Raw genomic sequence first — 20,520 nt, 5'->3', positions numbered from 1 at the left:
AAGCTGGAGCACTTTCTCTTTAATGAGAGTTTGGAATTAGGATTCAGGTAAATAATATGTATTGTCTATATTTATGGACAGTGATGATGGAGCTGGGAAATGGGTAGACAACATCAGGGTAAATTTGGGACATATTTCTGCCTTTGCTTTTGATGACATACCTCTGTTCTTTAATAAATTTTCATGTTGTTTAAGACAATTAAAGTAGTTTTTTCTCTCTCATATTTGAAAAAAATTCCTCTAAGTAATAAAGTCAGTACTCAAAGATATACTTACAGGTTATAGCATCTTAAATTTAGAAGGATCCTTAGAAATTATTTTTATTATTTATCATTTACTATTATTTTTAAAATACTTATTTACAAGTTACTATTTTAATGATTTACTATTTACTTTTTTCCTATTACATTTTCAAACCACAGAAACCTTTCTGCAAATGAAATCTAAGGCAGTAACTCAGTATGTAAAAGTGTTGAAGGGAGAAGCCCAGACCGTCGCATGTTCCACTTAGCACAGTGTGTGTATGAGGGTGTGGGTGTGGGGCATCGACCCTAAAGAGCAATGGTTTTGCCAGGAGCAGTTTTGCCCGTTGAGGAGATAGTTAGCAATATCTAGAGACATTTTTGATTGTCCCAGTGCGGGAGGGGGGTGCTATTGACATCCGGTGGGTTAGAGGTCAGGGGTGCTGTAAAACATCTTATAGTGCCCATGGCTACTCCCCACTGTTAAGTACACACTGCAAGACAAGCCAAGGCCAAAGCCAGGGTCTGACTAATTTGAGTAGAAAAATTGCCAGAAACCACTTTTAGATTTAGGTAGTTTATTATACAGATAGTGAAAAGAAGGGTAAACCAAGGGTGCCAGCTCCCTGTGGTCCTCGTCCCACATGAAAAGAATGACACTGAGAGAAAAAGGGCCGAATGACTGCAGTTGTGGGGTACCCTGTTGCTAAAGAGCCAGTAACAGGAGAGAGGAAGGAAGCCCCTTGCCCTGCCTCATCAGAAGTGGGAAGTGATGAGACACTGTCTGAGGACTGCCTCCAGGGGAAGTAGAGAGGTGAGTGGAGGATGGCTTCAGAGGAGCTCCTTGCAAGTCTTTTATTTCCAGAGACACAAGGCATTGCACCAAAACACAGAAAAACTGTGATTCAAGTCCTTGCTTAGCGTGTGAAGGATACTTGCTGAGTCTCCAGGGCACTGGTGCAGCCGTTACCCAACACCTGCAACAAATAATTATCAGATTCCAAATGTCAATAGTTCCAAGGTTCAGTCTGCTCTACAGTAGCGCTATTAAGTAGGAATGTAATGCTGGACATGAATGTAATTTAAATTTTTCTAATAGCCACATTTAAAAGAAACAGGTAATATTAATTTAATAATACATTTTACTTAAATCAGCAAATCCAAAATAGCTTTATTTCAACCCATAATGTAATTAATAATTCAGGTCATCAGCCTAGCTGCATTTCAAGGACTCAGTAGGCTTGTGGCTACTATATTGGATGGCATAGCTCTAGGAGACTGGAAAATCACTACTTATCTTAATTTATGGTTAATGAGACCAAGCTAAGACCATACAACCATTACTTCAAAACTTTTCTCTAGCTTGCTTAGTTCTCTGTTCATTATGCTAGAATCCCTGTTTTTTTTTTTTACTATTTTTTATTTTTTTTAATTGAAGTACAGTTAGTTATGATGTATCAATTTCTGGTGTACAGCACAGTGTCCCAGTCATGCATATACATACATATATTCGTTTTCATACAGAATCCCTGTTTTTATATCTCTGTTTTAGAAGAGCTTTATAAGTAGGGTCACATTAGGCCAGCCATTGTATTTTGAGGTTCTCAGAGATTTCTGCAAAGGGTATTAATTAAGATGAAGAAGCCACGTCACTCAGTGAATGTCACTACTTATTCAGTGAAAAGATACCACTGAGGATCAAAAAAAATCAATGTGAGTCTTGCTTATGTTGAGAGAAACTTGCTGATGATCATGAGTATGTTGAAAGGGAATAGAATTGATCACTCTTTCTGAATCCCACATTTAATTTGGTATGTAGAACCAGTATTTATCCCCTATGAATGTTAGAATTTGAAGAATTTATGTGTTTAGTTTATTTGGAGGTAGAAAGTCTGCTGTGAAAAAGGTGGATCATAATAATTGGAGAGAATTCTAAACAGAAACATAAAGAGGAAACAAAATATTTTTAAAATGCAAAATTTTGCAAATCAAAATAAATGTTACATTTATATCAGAGTTTTCTTTGATTTGGCTAATCTGACTTTGTATATTTTGGTTCCAGAGTAGCAGAGTAGAAAAACTTAGACTGTATCTAAAGCTATTAACATTTATTTTAAAATAACTTTTAAGATCTGATTGTTGTTTCCTAAATTAAATTTATCCCAAGAATAGGAATATGGTAATTTTACACTTGCAGAAATATCATTTTTTACAAATATACATGGAAACATAATTAAATCATTGCTTAGCACATATGCCATGTAGTATAACATATAGTTAGGATAGGTTCACAAATTATTTACTGCCGATATATTTTGTATACCATTACCCTATTAACTTATTGCTTTCCCTTGAATTATCAGCTATTTTTAATAGTAGTTCCTAATTTATATGTGTAATATTTTTTTCTGTATCATTGAGTTTATTCTGTTTGGACTTCTTGAACTTGTAAATTGGTGTCTTTTATTAGTTCTGGGAAAATCTTCGGCATTGTCTCTTCAAATATGTATGTTTCTTTTTCTTTTAAGATTAATTACAACATGTTAGACCTTCTCACTTCATCCTTTGTCCATGATTACTTCTCCTTGTAGCATTCTTGGAAATATCTATTGACTTTTCCAGGTCAGTAATTCTCTTCAGGTGTTTCTAATCTGCAGTTAAACCCTTCTATTGAGCTTTTAAAAATCAACTTTGCTGAATTATAAAATTAGTTTGAGATAATGAAACAAAATGTATCCATTTTAAGTATACATATTGACTGGTTTTGACAAATGTATGCACCCATGTAACCACTACCACAATTTAATAGAACATTTTTATAACTCTGAAAAATTCTCTGGTGTCCATTTGCAGTCAGTTTTCTCTTCTCCTTCATCATCTCCAGGGAACAGTTGATTTGTTTTCTGTCACTATAGATTAGTTTTCTGTTCTAGAAATATGTTCTTTGCTGTATGGATTCTTTTGCTCAGCATAATGTTTTAGAGATTTCATCCCTCTAGTATGAGTTAATAGTTCATTTCTTTTTATCTCTGAGTAGTATTTGCTTATCCTATCACCTGTTGATGGATATTGAGATTGTTCCCATTCTTTTACTGTTATAAACAAACATACGAATATTTATATGCAAGTCTTTTGTATGGACATATGTTTTCCTCTTGGATAAATATTTAAAAGTAGGATGTTAGAACATACAGTAATGTATATCTATCTTTATAAGTAATTGCCAGACTGATTTCCAAAGTGATTATGTACCATTTTATATGCCCACCCGCAATGTATGAGAATTCATGTTTAGTACATCCTTGTTAATACTTGGCATTGCCCATCTTTTAAATTTGCATTTTTCTTTTGACCAATGATATTGAGCATCTTTTCATATATTGGTACTTTGTATATCTTTTGTGTAGTATCCTGGTTTTTGCCCATTTTTCAAATTGGGTTGTCTTTTTAATACTGATTTGTAGGCGTTCAGTATATAATCTGGATCTGGGTTTTTTATCACACATATTTGTTGCAAATATTTTGTTCTGGTTTATCGTTTGCCTCTTTATGTTCTTAATGGTGTCTTTTGAAGGGCAGAAAGTATTAATTTTGATAAAGTACAGTTTATCAATAATTTCTTCTATAGTTTAGGCCCTTTTTATCATTAAAAAAAACTCCTATCTCAAAGTCATGAAGATTTTCTTCCATGTTTTATTCCACAAGTTTTATTGTTTTAACATTTATGTTTAAGTTTATGACTCATTTGAAATTAATTTGTTTATATAGTATGAGATAAGAGTCAAGTTTCATGGTTTTGTTTTTTCCTTTTCTTTTCTATGTAGATAACCAGTTGTTCCAGCATGATTTGTCAAAAAGATTTTTTTTTTCCATCACTGAATTATCTGGCTTTCTTTATAGGAAAATCAGTTGGCCATATGTATATCTATTTCCTGTTACATTGATCTAAATATCTATTCTTATTCCAGTATTTACTATAGGTTTATAATAGATGTTGAAATTAGGTAGCTTAATTCCTTCAACTTTTCAGGTCTTGAATTTCCTACTTGGTTCTTAGAATATCTCTGTTTACTTCTTCAGGCCATATATATATTTTTTAATTCTTTGGACTTACAATAGTTTTAAAGTTTTTGTCTGCTAAGCCTAACATCTGGACCAATTTGGGTGTGATTTCTTTTGACTGCTTTTTTTTTTTTTTTTTTGGTTGTTCTTGACTGTGGATTACATTTTCCTTTTTCTTTATATGTCTAGTAAGTTTTGACTCAATAGTAGACATTGTACAGGTACTGCAATGTTATTTTCACTTATATTCCTCTGAAAAAATTTTATTCTTGTTTTAGCAGAGTTCAATTGCTTGCTAATCACCTTGAACTTTTGGAGGTTTGGCCTTATGCTTTGTTAGTGCATTTATGTAGAAAGCCCAAGGTATTTCCCAGATTTCTTTAACATAGTGGAACTCAGTCTCCAGACTGTCTTTTTTGCAGATCTTGTTGAGATTTTGTTTCAGAATTTATTAGGGTGTGTCTGTACTGGGGCTTATTCTAGGACAGAAATTTTCAAATTATTTTGATCACTTTTCATTCTTAAAAGTCATGGAACATTCTGAAGAGCTTCTGTTTATGTGGGTCATATATGACATATTAGAAATAAAAACTACAAACTTTAAAAAGTTACTAGTTTACTTATCAAATAACGAATTTCTATAAACAGTAACTATTTTCCAAAACATAAAAGTTAAGAGTATTGGTGTTGTTTTGCATTAAAGCAAATATCTTTACTATCTGGCTTAATCAAAGTCAGCTGGATCCTCATACCTGATTTTGGGTACAGTCTGTTCTGCTGAAAAAGATCCAAATCATAGTTGAAAGAGTGAAGTGTATTTGATAACCTTTTCAAATAATTTTGGATATTCTTCTTGATATCCTATCCATACTTGACAAGTTGTAGTTTCTTAATAGTTAATTGCAGTGTGGAAACAAACCATACCGGAGACCTTTGTGTGCTCTGTAACATCACAATCCATTGATCTGTCTTCTACTTTGAAAGGATGTATCCCAGCATTATTTTTTTAACAGTTTCTGTTGGTCATTTTGAAAATATTGATTCTCTGAGTTAGGCAGGTATTCCAAAATGTTGACACAGTTTTCAATGTATCAAAAAATTGCATTTGTCATAATTACATGAATGTCAGCAAAAAAAAAAAAGTGAATATTTACAAGTTCAGGCTCATGTAAGCAAATAAGAAATTTTACAAAATTCTAATTACTGCTTGAAAGCTTTAATTTTATCATTGACTTTTAAAAACGTATCTGCCAGATACCCAAGTCTAAATAACCGTAGTACTTCTGTTGGTTTTGCTTTTAATTGAAAAGATGCTTCATAATAAAAAGTCACTAATTCAGCTTGCAACTCCAATAATCACACAAGTCCTTTTCCTTGACACAACCATTATTACATTGATATGCAGAAGTCCTTAATGCATTCTTCCCAATTCTTCACAGAGAATATTAAAAAGATGTGGATCCAAAGATCAAGACTTAACAAAATTCATAATTTTAATTCAAGAACTTTCTAAAATAAAACCAACCCCCACCCCCATCCCATATTATAAATGCATGATAGTGAAGAATTCAGGGATTGATCACTAGTATAGTTTGGTTGCCAGTTGTTTTGTACCCTCTGTTGCTTTTGTACTATCAGTGCAAATGTTAATATAGTAAAACAAGAAAATTGTTATTATAAGAATAGTTTTGGCATTGTGGACTCCAACCCTCTGCTGTAAGGTGTGTGCTTATTCATAACTAGAATGGCCTTTTGTTTTCTCAGCTCTGAACCAAGTATGTTAACAAGATGTTTTTAGGATCTCTTTACTCTCTTAAGGCCAGAATTCCAGTTTCTCTCAGCACTTCTGTCCACCTCTACTGACTGTGTTATGCTCTCAACCTGTAACAGCTACTGCCCGTTAAGCCTCAGGTGGTCTTGTGTTACATGTGTACAGGCCAGCCCACAGCCTTGTTATGACAGGAGACCCCTACGCAGACATCTGAGGCCTCTTCTCTGCACAGGTGCACCCTCTCCACTTTCCCTCCCTGCACATTCCAGCCAGTTCATCTGCCTTGAATTCAGATCTCTGTTTTCTCAGTTCAGTATGACCACCATGTTCTGTTCTGATTCCAGTTGTGTGCACGCTGTCGGCAGATTGTCTCAGGCAGAGAGAGCTGAGTGATTATGGTACCCATCTTTTGAGTTTCCTTTCAAGGATCATAGTGTAGCTCTACTATTGATCACTGCCTTCAGTTAGTTGCTTCAAATATTTTGTCCAATTTTACAATTACTTGTGCCAGGGAGGGAGGGATAGTTACTGATTACTCCATCATGGCTGGGTACTGGAGCCATCATTTATAATTTGTTATTGTATATTTATTTCTAGAGCTTCTCTTTTGGTTCTTTTACAGATTTGCCTTATCACTCTTTCCTCTAACATAGATCTTTTAGCTTGTCTTTTGTTTTATGAAACACAAAATGCATAGTTCTCTTTATAATCCCTGGTAATTCTGGCATCTGAAGTTTTTATGAATCTGGTTTTGTGTTGTCTATTGATGCTAGTTGTTGCTTCTGCGTTTCAGATTACCTGTGTGCCTGGTTATCTTGGATATGTGCTGGACATTTTACTATACATTTATTTATAGGAATAATTTTTTGGCCTTTGATGAAGGTACCTTCCCCTGAAGATGGGTATATATGTTTGCCAGATTCCCGGGCCGTTACTGCCATTCCGGAACCATCCAAAATGGAAATATTTGAAAGAAATAAAATGATGTGAATGTTTAAATTTAATAGTTTTGTGGAATTAAATGAATCAATTTTAGTCTCTACTGAATTGGTCACAGGCTACAGGCATGTTTTCCAGACCTGGCTTGCTGTAGCTGAATGCCTGCACCAGAAATAGGAAAATCAAATGTCCTTCTTGCCATGGCTCTTTTAAGAATATCATTTTGAATACTGTGATTTGACCTTAGTTTCAACTATCTGTTGTTATGCTAGCTGCTCTGTTTCCCCCATCCTTCTGACTTCAAAAGGAGATAAATGGATTTGAGACATATAGCCAAGTCATTTGGGATTTGGGATTTGATGATGCCCTAATTGGTTAAAGGTAGCACAAAAAGCTTTTGAATGGCCACAGAAGTCTTAATTTACATACTGAATGTTACTCAGATTTTAGTTTCCTTGTTTTTCTTTCAAACTTTATTTTGTATATTGATTGTATATTTTAGGAACTTTGCTTCAGACATTTGTGCTACTTTTGAAGAAGAATCTGTTCTAATTAGTGTGCTGTCAATGTATATTGATGTTACAAGATGAATTGTACTATGTATCAGTAGTCACATTTTATTATTCCTTTTGGTAGCACAGAACCCTGAAAGCAAATTTTGAAGCATCCAGTATTGAGCCCTGCATGTCACCACTTAAAGTACAAGTGACATTCTTGAAATCCATTGTTAATATCTTTGCCTCGTGCATGTGCTGTTCTTCTAGTATTAGAAAGTAGTCCCCCAAATCTCCAGAGAGAATAGTATGAAACAGAAATCACCTTGAGGAATTGCTTGGGGAGTAGTTTGGGACTTTTTAGTATGTATCCTACAACTTTCATTGATCGTGGTCTCAACTTTTGTTTTGTTTTTGTTAGATAAAGTGTTAGGATAAATAAACTTTTTTTTTTTTATTAAAGATTTTAGGGATGCTTCAGGTTAGGCTATATAACTCTAAAAGCATTATCAGGGACTTGTGGCCTACCTTCAATATCTAGAAATCATCTACGTATTCCAGCTCCTTCACTTTAGAGACTCGGGAACTGAGGTCCAGAGAATTTTACGTATGCCCTAGCTCAGTGCTTCTCAAACTGGCTGTGGTCAAGGACGAGTTTTTTCTTCCTCAGTTCATGGGAGACCAACAATTTTGTAAACTGTAATGAAGATGATGAGGTACTGGAGGAAGTAGTTTAAAATGACATGCCCAGTTCTAAATGCTTCCTCCTAATTTCTGTGCTTATCTCAATGTTGATGGATTACAAAGAGTTCTCTGACTAGAACAGTCCATAGACCACACTTTGTATATCACTGCCCAAGGTCGAGGTTGGCAAACAGTGATCCAAGGCCAGCTCACCCCTTGTTCTTTGTATATCCTATAGGCTGAGAATTGTTTTTACATTAAAAAATTATTTTTTAATTCATAAGAATAATATTTTCTGATACATGAAAATTACATAAAATTCAAATTTCAGTAAATAAAATTTTATTGAAACAGAGCTACACACATGCTTTTAAGTATTGTCTGTGGCTGCTTTTCCTCTGCAATAATGGCGTTGAGGCAGGGATGAGTAGTTGAGACAGAGACCATGTGATCTACAAAGCCTAATATATTTACTCTCTGAACCTTTAACAGGAAAAATTAAGATCTGAATGTTTGGCTCTGGGATGAGCATTGAATTAGTAGTGGTAGAGTTGAGAGTATAAACAGGGTCTAGATTTTTTTTTAACATTTTTTTTTACTGGGTTATAGTCATTTTACAATGTTGTGTCAAATTCCAGTGTAGAGCACAATTTTTCAGTTATACATGAACATACATACATTCATTGTCACAGCAGAGTCTACATTTTTAATGATGCTTTAAATGTTATTATTACCTGATATGTATTATCAGGCTCTGTGCTTAGTATTCTTGATGCCAGTTTTTGTTCTCATTTAATCTTCCCAGTGCTGCCCTTTTATAAAAAGTTAGGTAAGTTTAGATCCCTTCTGGTCACATAGATACCTTTATTGCTTCTAAAACTCTTAACTCTACTGAGTTTTGTTTTTTGCTTTTTTCACCCATATCTGGTGAATTAAAATGGTTGGATATTTTCAGGTGTGGGTTTGTTATCAGAATCTGATTTGGAAGATTCAGCTTCTTCCTTGTTGCTACGTTACTCTGCAATGATGTTTCTTTGTGTTCATGTCCAATGAAAGAGAAACATATGACTCAAAAATGTTTAGAAAACAGATATTTCTAGTAAATGATTACTGTTAAAAGTCACCTATAACAAAACAAAACTGAAATGGCAGATTTCTATTGCAAAATAGCCAAGACATAGTAGGTAAAATACCTGTTACAACAAAAAAGGTTGAGATTTTAGTGACTTTTGGAGGAATAACAAGGCTTTCAGTGTTTTGCCTCTGCCAGTCATTCAGCTGCAAAGAACTCCCATTATTATTATTGTCAAGGCTTGTTAAATTAACATACTGCTTTATTTCTTGTTTAAAGCAGGTTCTGAAGTTCACATAGTATGCAGTAAAAAACTCGGCTTTTCATGGTAGCTGTTATTTCTTTGTTTTCCTACCTTTCACGTGTGATCACTTGGCATCTAAATAAAACCATAGTGATAGCTGTCATCTTTACATTTGATACATGAGCCTGCTTCATGATAAAGACCCTTTACAAGCCAAATTTTCATGTTGGGATTTCTTCTTGGAATAAATATATATATATATTTGCATGAAAGCTTATTCATTATGATGAAAGAATAACTATAGTTTGATATTGTGATACTTGCTATTTTATTCTGCTTACTCTAGAGTCATTTTATAAACACCTGGAAAAGAATTAGTTCATGGTTAACAGTCAAGAATGAAATAATACAGAAAATGTTAGTAAGATCTCACTGCATCTTCTCAGGCCATGACTAGTTTTTATTATCCGAAGTCTGAAAGTACCCAAGATTTACTGCAGGAGATGCTGATGCAGCTGTCCCAATTCTAGATAAGGCTGTTCCTTTGTATCTTACAATAAAGCCATTGACTTGATAGTTTATGCATTAAAGGAAGAGGAAGAACTTTATAAACAGCAGGATTTATTACTTAGTAAAATACATGAGAATTGCCTTCCAAATATTCTAAAAAGAATGTATGTATTTTCGCATGGAACTGTAAATGAATGAAAATTTGGGACTCATCAACAGTCATATAGCATTAACCATTTATTGGAATTTAATATTTCTGCTTTGTTTCAAATTTATGCTGTAGAATAGTGGTAAATGGTAACAACTTCTGTTCTCTCCAGGAGTACACAGAATCCTGTGTTAGATTTGAGCTGTTAGAGTAACTTGTAATTGAACCTTGCTTATTGGGCTAATTTTTAATATATTTATTAGTTTAACCATTGGTTGGGTAGTGTTACAGCAACACCCGCCCTCTCCTCACCCTCTGTCCCTATACATACACACATCAAATGTAGTTGAGAAATGTTTTGGATTAATAAATTATATCTGGATTTTACTTCAACAGTGATTCTCTCTTTTGGGAGCCCCACGTCTCAGAATTCTCTGTAGCTCCTTTTTACCCGATATAGCATGTATAGCGTTCCTTCCTCAGCATATATTATAGTGATTGATTCTGATTCTAAACATCTTTGATGGGAAGAATTATTGTGGAAGGCAGTTCTCTTCTGCAGCTTGGCTGCAGGGGACCAGAGTTGCAAGCATTACTATGTCGGGTAAACTTCTTGGAAACAAGCCAGTATGTTCTGGTGAGTTTCCATATATGTAAGCAGTGAGCACTAAAAGGCTTGCACAATATGACAACTATTCTGAGGTGAGGAAGCAGTGGGAAATTCAGCAGTGAAGCAGCGGCAGCAACAAGCAGCCACAGTGGTAGTGAAGACAGGGCAGGCTCACAGTTAGTGTGTTTCACAGTGTGAGGCAGCGAGCACACAGCTTTCCAGCCTGCTGCCTCAAGGAGGCAAACCTAAACTATCTCTTGCAAGATTTTTCTAGTTTTGTGTTTATGATGTTAAGTCATGTGATGATACTGTATCACAAGTTGCCAACTTTGCTTTACTCTAGAGAGGATCCTTTGCTGCAGTGTTTTTTTTTTTCCCTTTCTTTCTTTTTCTTTCATCTTTTTTTTTCCTTGAAAGAGAAAAAATTGTGCAATGTATGTTTATGTGTACACCATGCCAAGGCGATACTTACCAGTAAATAATCTTTGTGTCCCTGAGGTGAGATACTGTTTCTGCTTTCCCTGCACAGTGCTGCTGCAGCACGGAGCCGATCCAAACATTCGGAACACTGATGGGAAATCAGCCCTGGACCTGGCAGATCCTTCAGCAAAAGCTGTCCTTACAGGTAAGAAAACAGAGCTACCAGATAATTTGATCTCCTAGCTTGCTTTTTTACAATCTATGCACTGAATTTTATTTTTTTCTGCTGATAAAATCTCAGCAGATATACATGCCATTATCTCTATTATTAATTTGTTACATTAATTGTTTCATTAATTGCTGTACTGTCATAAGTATGGGCAATAGGATTGTTTATTCTACTTAGAATTACAGCATTACATGATAATTATTCATTCATATTGTAGACTTTTTTTATGGTTTAGATCGTGATTCCCTATACCTTATCCTCCCGGTTGATTCTTTTGAAGACCTTTACTATTGAGCAAGCAAGGGCATTTGTATTACTTTATAAAAGTAGTTTTGATCGGAAAGACAACCTGCTGCCTTATTGCTTAGATCAGTAGTTAAAATATTGATGCCGTTCCTCCCTTGCCCCTCTGTTTATATTTTTATCATTATCTTCTCACTTTCACCATGGTAGCTAAGTACTTTTTAGCTGAGGCGATGGATTACCTTTTTACTTCAGATAATGGAAAATTTTGGCTTAAGTATTGGTTTTATTAAGGCAAGTGTTAAGACCCAGCAAAGAGGGAATGCTGGAATCGAAAGGGTCTCTCAGTAACAACATAGGAAGTAATGCCATAAGTGATGTTATCTTGAGCAGCTGTTTTCATTGATCTTCGTTGGCAAAATGCTGCATTGGATCTATTTTTGTTTTTATTCTTAGCATCTGAGTTCTGCTGCCTTTGCCTTCTTTTACTTAACTGACCTTTGTAATTTGGAGCTCTGTCACTGCAGTGCTAATGGTGTTGTTTTAGGTTGTATGAAAGTAAATGACTTTAGCTTCCTTTTAAATTTGTCCAGGTTTGAAGAAGATAAATCTTTTGTTCACTTTAAAGTTTAGAGTCCATTTTTAACCAAGATTCTGAGGTGAATGGAAAACATTTATATACAGAAAGCTTTGAAAATATGTGGAATTTTGCTTGGTTACTCTGCATAGAAAGACAACTTCCCACAGTGTTAAAATTAATATAATCTCTGCGAAGTCAGAGTAATCTGATTTATCTAAATTAATAAAAGGTTAGGTGAATTCAGGTGCTGAATCAAGATAACATGCACTAGAGGAATAAAGCTATTTGGAACCAATGTAGATAAAAAGAAATTTAAATATAATTATAAAGTTTTAAATAGTGAAATTTAAATCTGTAGCCTCAGGTCTGCTGCTTAGATTCTGCAGCCTTTCACTCTCCTCTTTTAACAAAGCCCTGGGCCGCAGTAGCAGCCTTGCGTGGCCTCTGACCAGGGAGAAACCTCCTTCCTGGTCGTAGAGGGATGTTGTAAGTGCTGACCCAGACTGCCTCTGCCATGGCCTCCCTCCGACCTTTCCTCCTCCTTCAGCCCTCGGCGCCTGCCTTGTTCATTTGCTTATCTAATACAGCATTGCTTTTAGATCCACTCTCACTTTTTTAAAAGGCAAATTTGAATATAAGTTACTAACAACGAGAAGCTATCGTTTAATTTGAAATGAATTTCAGGGAAGATTACATTGGCTGTTGTTTGGGAAAGAAATTTGGCACAATAACTCATGGAGACCTAAGATTCCTGGAGGACAAATACCGTGTCTATTAAATGTGACTTGAAAAGCGTCTAGTGCTGTCCTTTGCTTAGATGGGAAGATAGTAAATTCTTCTCAGCCATAATACTGGGTTCATTAATTGTTTTTTTCAAGAATATGCTTTCTTGGAAATGACATACAACTTTTCAGGTGTGATTTAAAAGAAAAAATTCTAGTGGAAAATATAAGCTAGTGAGATTTACACATTCATGTTACATAATGCAGTGAAATATATCCCAAAATGTTTTTCTGTCCATGCAGGTTCTCTTGTCAGTGTTCATTTTGATGGAATTATGATAGAAGTATTATTTCCAAAGCAAAATTTAACAGATTAAGCCTTGATAAAAAGAGAATCTTTTGAAAGGAATGCCTTAGAGTTATTAGAGATTATTCCTGGATGTTGTGTCATTCTTTATTTTTATGTGAAACGTCATTGTAGTAGCATTACTTACCTTAAGGGTAAAGTTCCTGTTCTTAATTTTTTTCCTTTTTGGGAATTTAGTTGCTAAAGATGACTTTCCAGTATTTTTAATGTTACTACTTTTGTGTATTAGCCAAAACTGTATACAGATAAATATATATTCCTTAAAAGAAATTAATGTGAAAATCTCCTTTACTGAATATTTAAAAGTAAACAAATGACTAGTAATCTCTTCTGCATAAAGAATGCATAGATTTTTTACAGCACTATATAAAACAGTAACACCTTAGTTTTATAATTAAGGGACTCTACCATGTAGCCATTTACTTTGGATAGTGTACTTAAGTATTTTAAAGAGAATAATTAGTTGGAAAGATTTGTTAAACTCCTTGCTGAATTCTTGTGTTAAGTGAACGATATGCTTAGAAGAGATCTTGAGGTTTTTTGTTTTTGGTTAATGACTCTGAAGTTCTGGACAGTCAGCCGAAGGACTTGGAGGTGGTTTTGTGTGTTTTTTGTTTTTTTTTTAGGAAACAAGGATATGAAAAGTCTAAAAAACAAGCCTGTGTAAATTTCATTGAAGAGTAGTTTTGGTGTGTTATGATTATAGATTTAAAAAATTATTTACTTTGGCCCTTTCTTTCTAGTTATAAAAATACGTTTATTATAGACATTAAGGAAAATAAGAAAAGTACAAAAAGCAAAAAGTTATTAATTATTCTACCACTTAGAACATTTTGGTATATTTTATTTAGAACCTGTTTTTCTTAGCACACATTCTTCCCCCCCATTTCTCTTCTTCCTCTTTAATCAAATATGTTTTATACATTACACATTGCTTAATAATATTTTTTATTTACTTATATGAATACTCCCAGAAGGCATTCAGTATTCTTCTGCAGCATGAATTTATAAAGATTTCTTGGTACCCTCTATGGATATATTTTAGTTTTTTGGACTAATCCTCTAGTGTTTACCATTTAGGTAGATTGTTTTCATCCTTTATTCTTCCTTGTGAATTTAGAGTTATTTTCTCAATTTCACTGGAATTGTGCTTCTTTATATTCAGTTTTAGCATCCACAAACATGTAGTATCTCTCTGTTCCTGACTGAAGTATGTGAGGATTTGGAGAATGAGGAGCTGCCTTTTAAAGGGCTGCACTGCATGTGGTATTATTTTGCAAGAGCACATGTGAGTTAAAGGTGGTTGACAAAAGGGAGTGTCCATTGACTAGGATAAGGACATAGGAGTATTTTAATCATGTGAAGGGGACTCTGGGGGCACAGTGGGAAGCTGGGTCAGAAGAAGAGGTGACAGCAGATTGAGGTTGAGAGTTTGGGAAAAGATAGATGGCCAAAGGAGTGTGTATCGTTGGCGGAACTGAAGATGACAGGGATGTAAAGTGGTTGAATTTAGATAGTCAGAGTTGCCAATTTAATTCCAGCAGTTTCTTAATGGAATTTGGAGTAAGGGAATAAGGAAGAAGGATATATTTGCACCAAGATGTCTCAAGAATAAACTTTAATTTGGATTCATTGCACTTCTGAGGAAATCCTAATCTGTGATTGATGGGCTGGCTCCTAGTCTTTCTGGAAGGAATCAGCTGTGGCTCAGGCTGGAGGCAGTGTTGAGGGGTCTGGTATATGCTTGCTGAGCCTGGTGTGTTTAAATCAGCAAAATATGTCTGGAATCCTATCTCTTTTTCGCTGTTGTTCTATTCCACTGCTTCCTACTGCTTTTCAGATAAAACGAAAACCTTCAGCGTGATCAGTAAAGACTTAAGTGATTTGGACGCTGCCTCCAAATCAACTGCTAGGTTTTGCTCAAGCCAAAATTTTGAATTCCTTTCTTTTTCTCATATTTTGAAACCAGCGTGTCAGTAATTCAGGCCTTCCATCCTTTCAAATCCCCCGTCCAACCACTTCTTATGCTTCACTGCTCTAGCCCTAGTGCACGCCTGTCATCGTCTCTTTCATGGCAGCAGTAGCTTCATAATGGGTCTCTTTGCCTCTGCTTCACATCACTCACTTCTCACTGTAGCTGGAGTGGTCTTTCTAAAGGATGAATCAGTGCTATGGTTAGAAAATTCATTAATATACTCTCATTACCCTGAATAAAACCCAAACTCTAACGATAACCTATCATGATCTGTCCCTTGCTTTGCACATCTCTGATCTTGTCTTCTACTGGATTCCCTTGAGCTCTTTTGCTTCTGCTACAACTGTATGCTTACTGTTCCTCAAACAGATGAAGTCACTTTCTGTGTCTGGACCATCACATCTTTACTAAAACTGGAACACTGCCCCTGCACTGCACAACAGTCAAATCTCCACTCAAATGTTTATTCCTCAGAGAAGTCTTCTTGTTCTCAGTCCCTTTAGCTTATTTTATTTTCCTAATGGATTTATTGCTTTATTTTCCTTTGGTTATCTGAAATTGCATTATTTTGTTGTTATTTGTTTGCCCCAATAGAATGAAAACTTCACAAAAATTTGAGCTTTTATCTGTCTTGCTTACTTCATTGTGCCCAGGACTTGGATGAGTACACGAAGTGACTGAATAAACAACTACATTTAGGGTATGATTACTGCTGACTGAGGGCAGCATGTTTTCCAGCTCCTACAGATACTCATTAACTGCTAATTATTTCACTGTCGTGTCGTATTGTAATAGTCTTATTAAATTTTCTACTTCTTAAAAATTGTTTCTAATTGCTTTTAATCATGTATACCTCTTAAAACATAGTACATGAAAGTTTTTTTTTTCCATTGGTATGATGGATAAAGGTACGTATCAAGCCTTTTATCAACAGATTTCTTCGATGACTCCTCTGATTGAGAATATTTCAGTTCTGGAAAGATCAAACTTCTGCATCTGTCACATCAGACTTCCAGATGTCAAACCAGGGCTTCATTTTTACTCTGTTGTTTTGGTCATTGTTCTGTTTATGGGCTGTTCTACACATTAGCTCTACTACCATGTAGCATATTGCATTTCATGGATAGTACATTTTTACCAACAGCCTACATTATTGAAGAAAAATTTCTTATGCCCTTAATTTGAACTTTAAGATATTATTTGTATCAGTTACTAGGAAGTCTAATAGTACAATATGCCTCCAAGAAAACAAACCATAAAAGGAAATCCCTTACTTTTAAAGAACAACTAGGTGTTTATCCATTTCAGTTTTATTAGGTGAAAATTGTTACCATGAATCCCTGATTTTTAAAAAAATTTCCTTTAGTATTAGAGCAGAAAAGTTAAAACTTGTCATTGAAATAAAACTGTGAATAATTATTTTAAAGATGTGTTGAAAATGTTAATCCTTTAATTGTTAAGAAAATTTTACTAATGGTTTGATCTGTCTATAATTTTGGACATGAGCAGGAAAATTTAAGATTTTCTTACTAAAAGTGATTGAAACACTTTTTTCCCATCATTTTTAAAAATACGAAAATAATTTAGGAGAAGACTATAATAGTAGTACCTTCTTAAAAACACCATATCTGACAGGTCACAGTGATTTAAATTTTAAAGGATTATGCACCTTGAATAAACAGGTCAAAGGTTAACTTGAAACTAGTTAATTTCTTCTTTTTAATACTTACTTAATTTGTTTAGTAGTTTTTAATGAATTGTCTTTTAGATTACTTGCAGCAAACCAAACTTTTTTTTAGAAGTTAGCTTTATGTAAAATACAGTGATAATAATAATAGCAGCTAATAACTCCTGAGTGCTTCTATGAGCCAAGCACTGTTCTAAGAGCATTGAATCCTCACAGCAACGAGGATATAGATATTATCATTGTGCCTATTTTTACAGTAAAGTTAAGTTACTTTTGCAAGTTCACAGTCCTTAAGGGAAATTTGTGAGATTTGAGGTTAAGCAGTTTGGCTCCAGAATCAATATTCTTATATATGCAAAAATCGGATTTTTTTTTTACCTGCTCATTCATTTAGAAGGATGTGGTATAAAACACAATTGGAAAACTGAACTGACCGATAAATTCAGAGCTTAAATTCAATCTGTTAATATAATGTTTCTCTACCTTCTTAGTTTAAAGATTGTTATTTTCAAAAAAAGAAAATTTACCTGATTAATACTACCTGCAAGATTCATCATTATATTATTATAATAAAATGAATTACTTGGGTAATAAATTGATTTATCCAACTTCATAAATGCCGTTCTTAAGTCTTTGCTTTCTAGGCAGTAGGCTTGAAATATTCATTTAAAACATTAAGAAAATAGTACTTAGAATCTATAAGGAAAGATGTAATAATCAAATGTTTGAACTAATCATAGATAAGAGGCAGCGCAAATAATGTTAGTGAGTAAGGCTTACATGAGTTATAGGCAATTGTTACATATGTATGTATGGAGTGGGAGAGAATGGAAACTTTCTGCTTAGGTAGTCTAGAATTCTTGTATTTCTTGCTCTTCCCATCAGCCTTTTGTGTAATTAAAGCCAGCAGGTCTACATCATTAAAACCAGCATGATCTTTCAACTCATCAAAAATGACATATTTGTGAAGCATTATAACTTGTTAGTGTATACCCTGAGAGCAGCTGTCATCTTCCCCACTAAACTGTAGCAACCTTACAGAATTTTCATTGCAATTCATCTTAGAACTTCAGCTACAACCAAGTTGCTTTTTTAAATGATTCTTTTAAAATTTCTTGTAACAATGACTTTTAACATTTGCTTTCTCAAATAGCGCATTTGACTTTAGAATTCAATAATGCTTTGGTATTGTAAGGGTTAATAACTGTATTCTTTGAAATTTTTATTAAACTTTTATTTTGACATAATTGTAGATTTACATGCAGTTATAAGAAATAATACAAAGAGGTCCCCTGTACCCTCTGTAGTATTTTCCCTTAGTGGTAACCTCTTGCATAACTGTAGTGTGGCATCACAACCAGGATATTGACATTGATGCATTCAAGACACAGAACATTTCCATCACCAGAGATACTGTTCTCTAGTTTTCCCTACTTGTAACATCTTTTTCTATTTTGGTATTAGAGTAATGCTGGCTTCATAGAATGAGTTTAGGAAGTATTCCATCTGCTTTTATTTTCTGGAAGAGATGATTTCTTTTTTAAATATTTGGTAGAATTCACCAGTGAAACCATCTGGGCTTGGTATTTTCTTTTTTTGGAAGATTATTATTGATTCTATTTCTCTAATAGATACAAGGCTATATAGATTACATATTTTTTTTCCTTGTGTAAGTTTTGGTAGTTGTCTTTTAAGGAATTTTATATAAGCTGTCAGATTTCTGTGTGTAGCATTGTTTGTAGTTTTCTTCTGTAAGACAGCATTTTATGTCTGCAGGATCTGTAGTGATGTCCCCTGTTTCATTCCTGATAATTGGCAATTTGTGTTCTCTTCTGTTATTAGTGTTACCTAGAAGTTTGTCAGCTTCACTGACCTTTTTCACTGATTTTTTTTCTCTTTTCAGTTTTATTGATTTCTGTTTATTATTTACTTCTGCTTCCTTTGTTCTTATTTCACTCTTTTTCTAGATTCTTGAGGTGGTAGCTCAGAAAATTGATTAGAGATTGTTCCTCTTTTCTAATGTATGCATTTAGTACTGTAAATTTCCCTCTAAGTACTGCTTTAACTGTATCCCACAAATTTTGAGAAGTTCTATTTTCATTTTTATTCAGTTTAGTGTATTCTTTTTAAATTGAGACTTCCTCTCTAACCCATGGATGTTTAGCAGATGTATATTGTTTAGATTCTAAGTGTTTGGAGGTTTTTCTATTACCTTTTTGGTATTTCTAGTTTGATTCCATTGTGGTTGGGCAACACTTTTTATGTTTTCAGTTCTTTTCATTAAAAATGTTTTGTTTTATGATCCAGAATGTAGTTTATTTTGCTGTATATTCAAAAGGCATGTAAAAAGAATGTCTTTCAGCTATTGTTGGATAGAATGTTCTACAAATGTTCCATTCTTTTGTCTGATGGTGTTAATGAGTTCTTCTGTATCCTTGCTGATTTTTTCTCATGTGACTTTGATTGACGTCACTGGAGGAGAGGAGGGTGGCCTCATTACCATTGGGCTGTAGTCAAAGTTTGTGGCGGTCTGTGGTCTCCAATGACCATGTGGCAAGGAGGCGCTGATTATTACCGGGCAGAGATCATGTCTTGGTTTCTAGTGAGCTTGCAAATTTAGCCTCATCACAAGGCCTTTGCTTCATGGTTAGGGGTGAGGCCACAGTTTTTTAATTTTTGTTTTGGGGTTTTTTGGTTTTGTTTTTTATTTTTGTAGTATTGGCTGGAATAGACTGATTATTGCCTAAAGATTTCCTGTCATGCTACGCTGTCCCTTTCCTGGTCCCTTTGACTAGAGAGAGCAGGCTTTTGTCTACTCCTTTTGGTGTTTTCTGAGTTGCCAGCTTCTTCAGCTCTTAAATCTGTATATATGGGGCAAAAAGGAATTGGAAACTTACCACCGTGTCATTCCTTAGGTACCAAGATTCCTAATCAGCTTACATTCTTCTGTCCACCACTGAGAGTCTTCTTATGTTTATTTTATAAATGATGTACAGGTGTTTCTATGTGTACTTAGTGGGGAGAATAGGGAAAAGTACATCTACTCTATTTTTCCAGAAGTAGAAGTCTTGAAACTATTAGTTACTACTATTTGGACCCAGTCATTATTCATATGGTTACTCTGAGGATTTAAGCACTGAGTGAAACTGCATGAACAATAGCAATTTCGGTGGTGTGCTTATTTTTCTAAATCCACCTGCTGATCAGACACCTAGATTTAAGCAACTATGAGTTATGAGGGATAGTATTGCATCCTCAGTACTACTCACATAGTACTGCAGAGAACATAATTGTTCAGTGCATTAGCTTTTTAAGCTACAAATAAGCTAATGGGATTGAAGTTATAGACATCAGAATCATGGAGGGGGCGAGAAGTCTCCTAGATCTGCTGTTGGAAAGGTCTAGAAGTGTAGAGTGTCACTCCCAGTAGTAGTGAAGCACACCTGCTTCCCATATCTTGGTTCTACATGCTATTAAAAGAGTTCTTTTTAAAAAATGATTGACTTGAGGACTAGGACAGA

The 20,520-nt window shown here is 34.5% G+C and overlaps 1 protein-coding gene across 1 annotated transcript in view; it reads left to right on the top strand.

The window, feature by feature from the left end:
- TNKS (tankyrase) overlaps positions 1 to 20,520 on the top strand; it is a 157,928-nt gene that overhangs the window by 40,191 nt on the left and 97,217 nt on the right. The window contains exon 3 of the mRNA XM_006180445.3: positions 11,306 to 11,401. Within this exon, the coding sequence (XP_006180507.2) occupies positions 11,306 to 11,401 (96 nt within the window). The remainder of the gene's footprint in view (positions 1 to 11,305; positions 11,402 to 20,520) is intronic.

The sequence above is a fragment of the Camelus ferus genome, chromosome 26, assembly GCF_009834535.1.
Source record: "Camelus ferus isolate YT-003-E chromosome 26, BCGSAC_Cfer_1.0, whole genome shotgun sequence".
Classification (NCBI taxonomy): domain Eukaryota; kingdom Metazoa; phylum Chordata; class Mammalia; order Artiodactyla; family Camelidae; genus Camelus; species Camelus ferus.
This window is presented reverse-complemented; position numbering and strand designations above follow the sequence as displayed.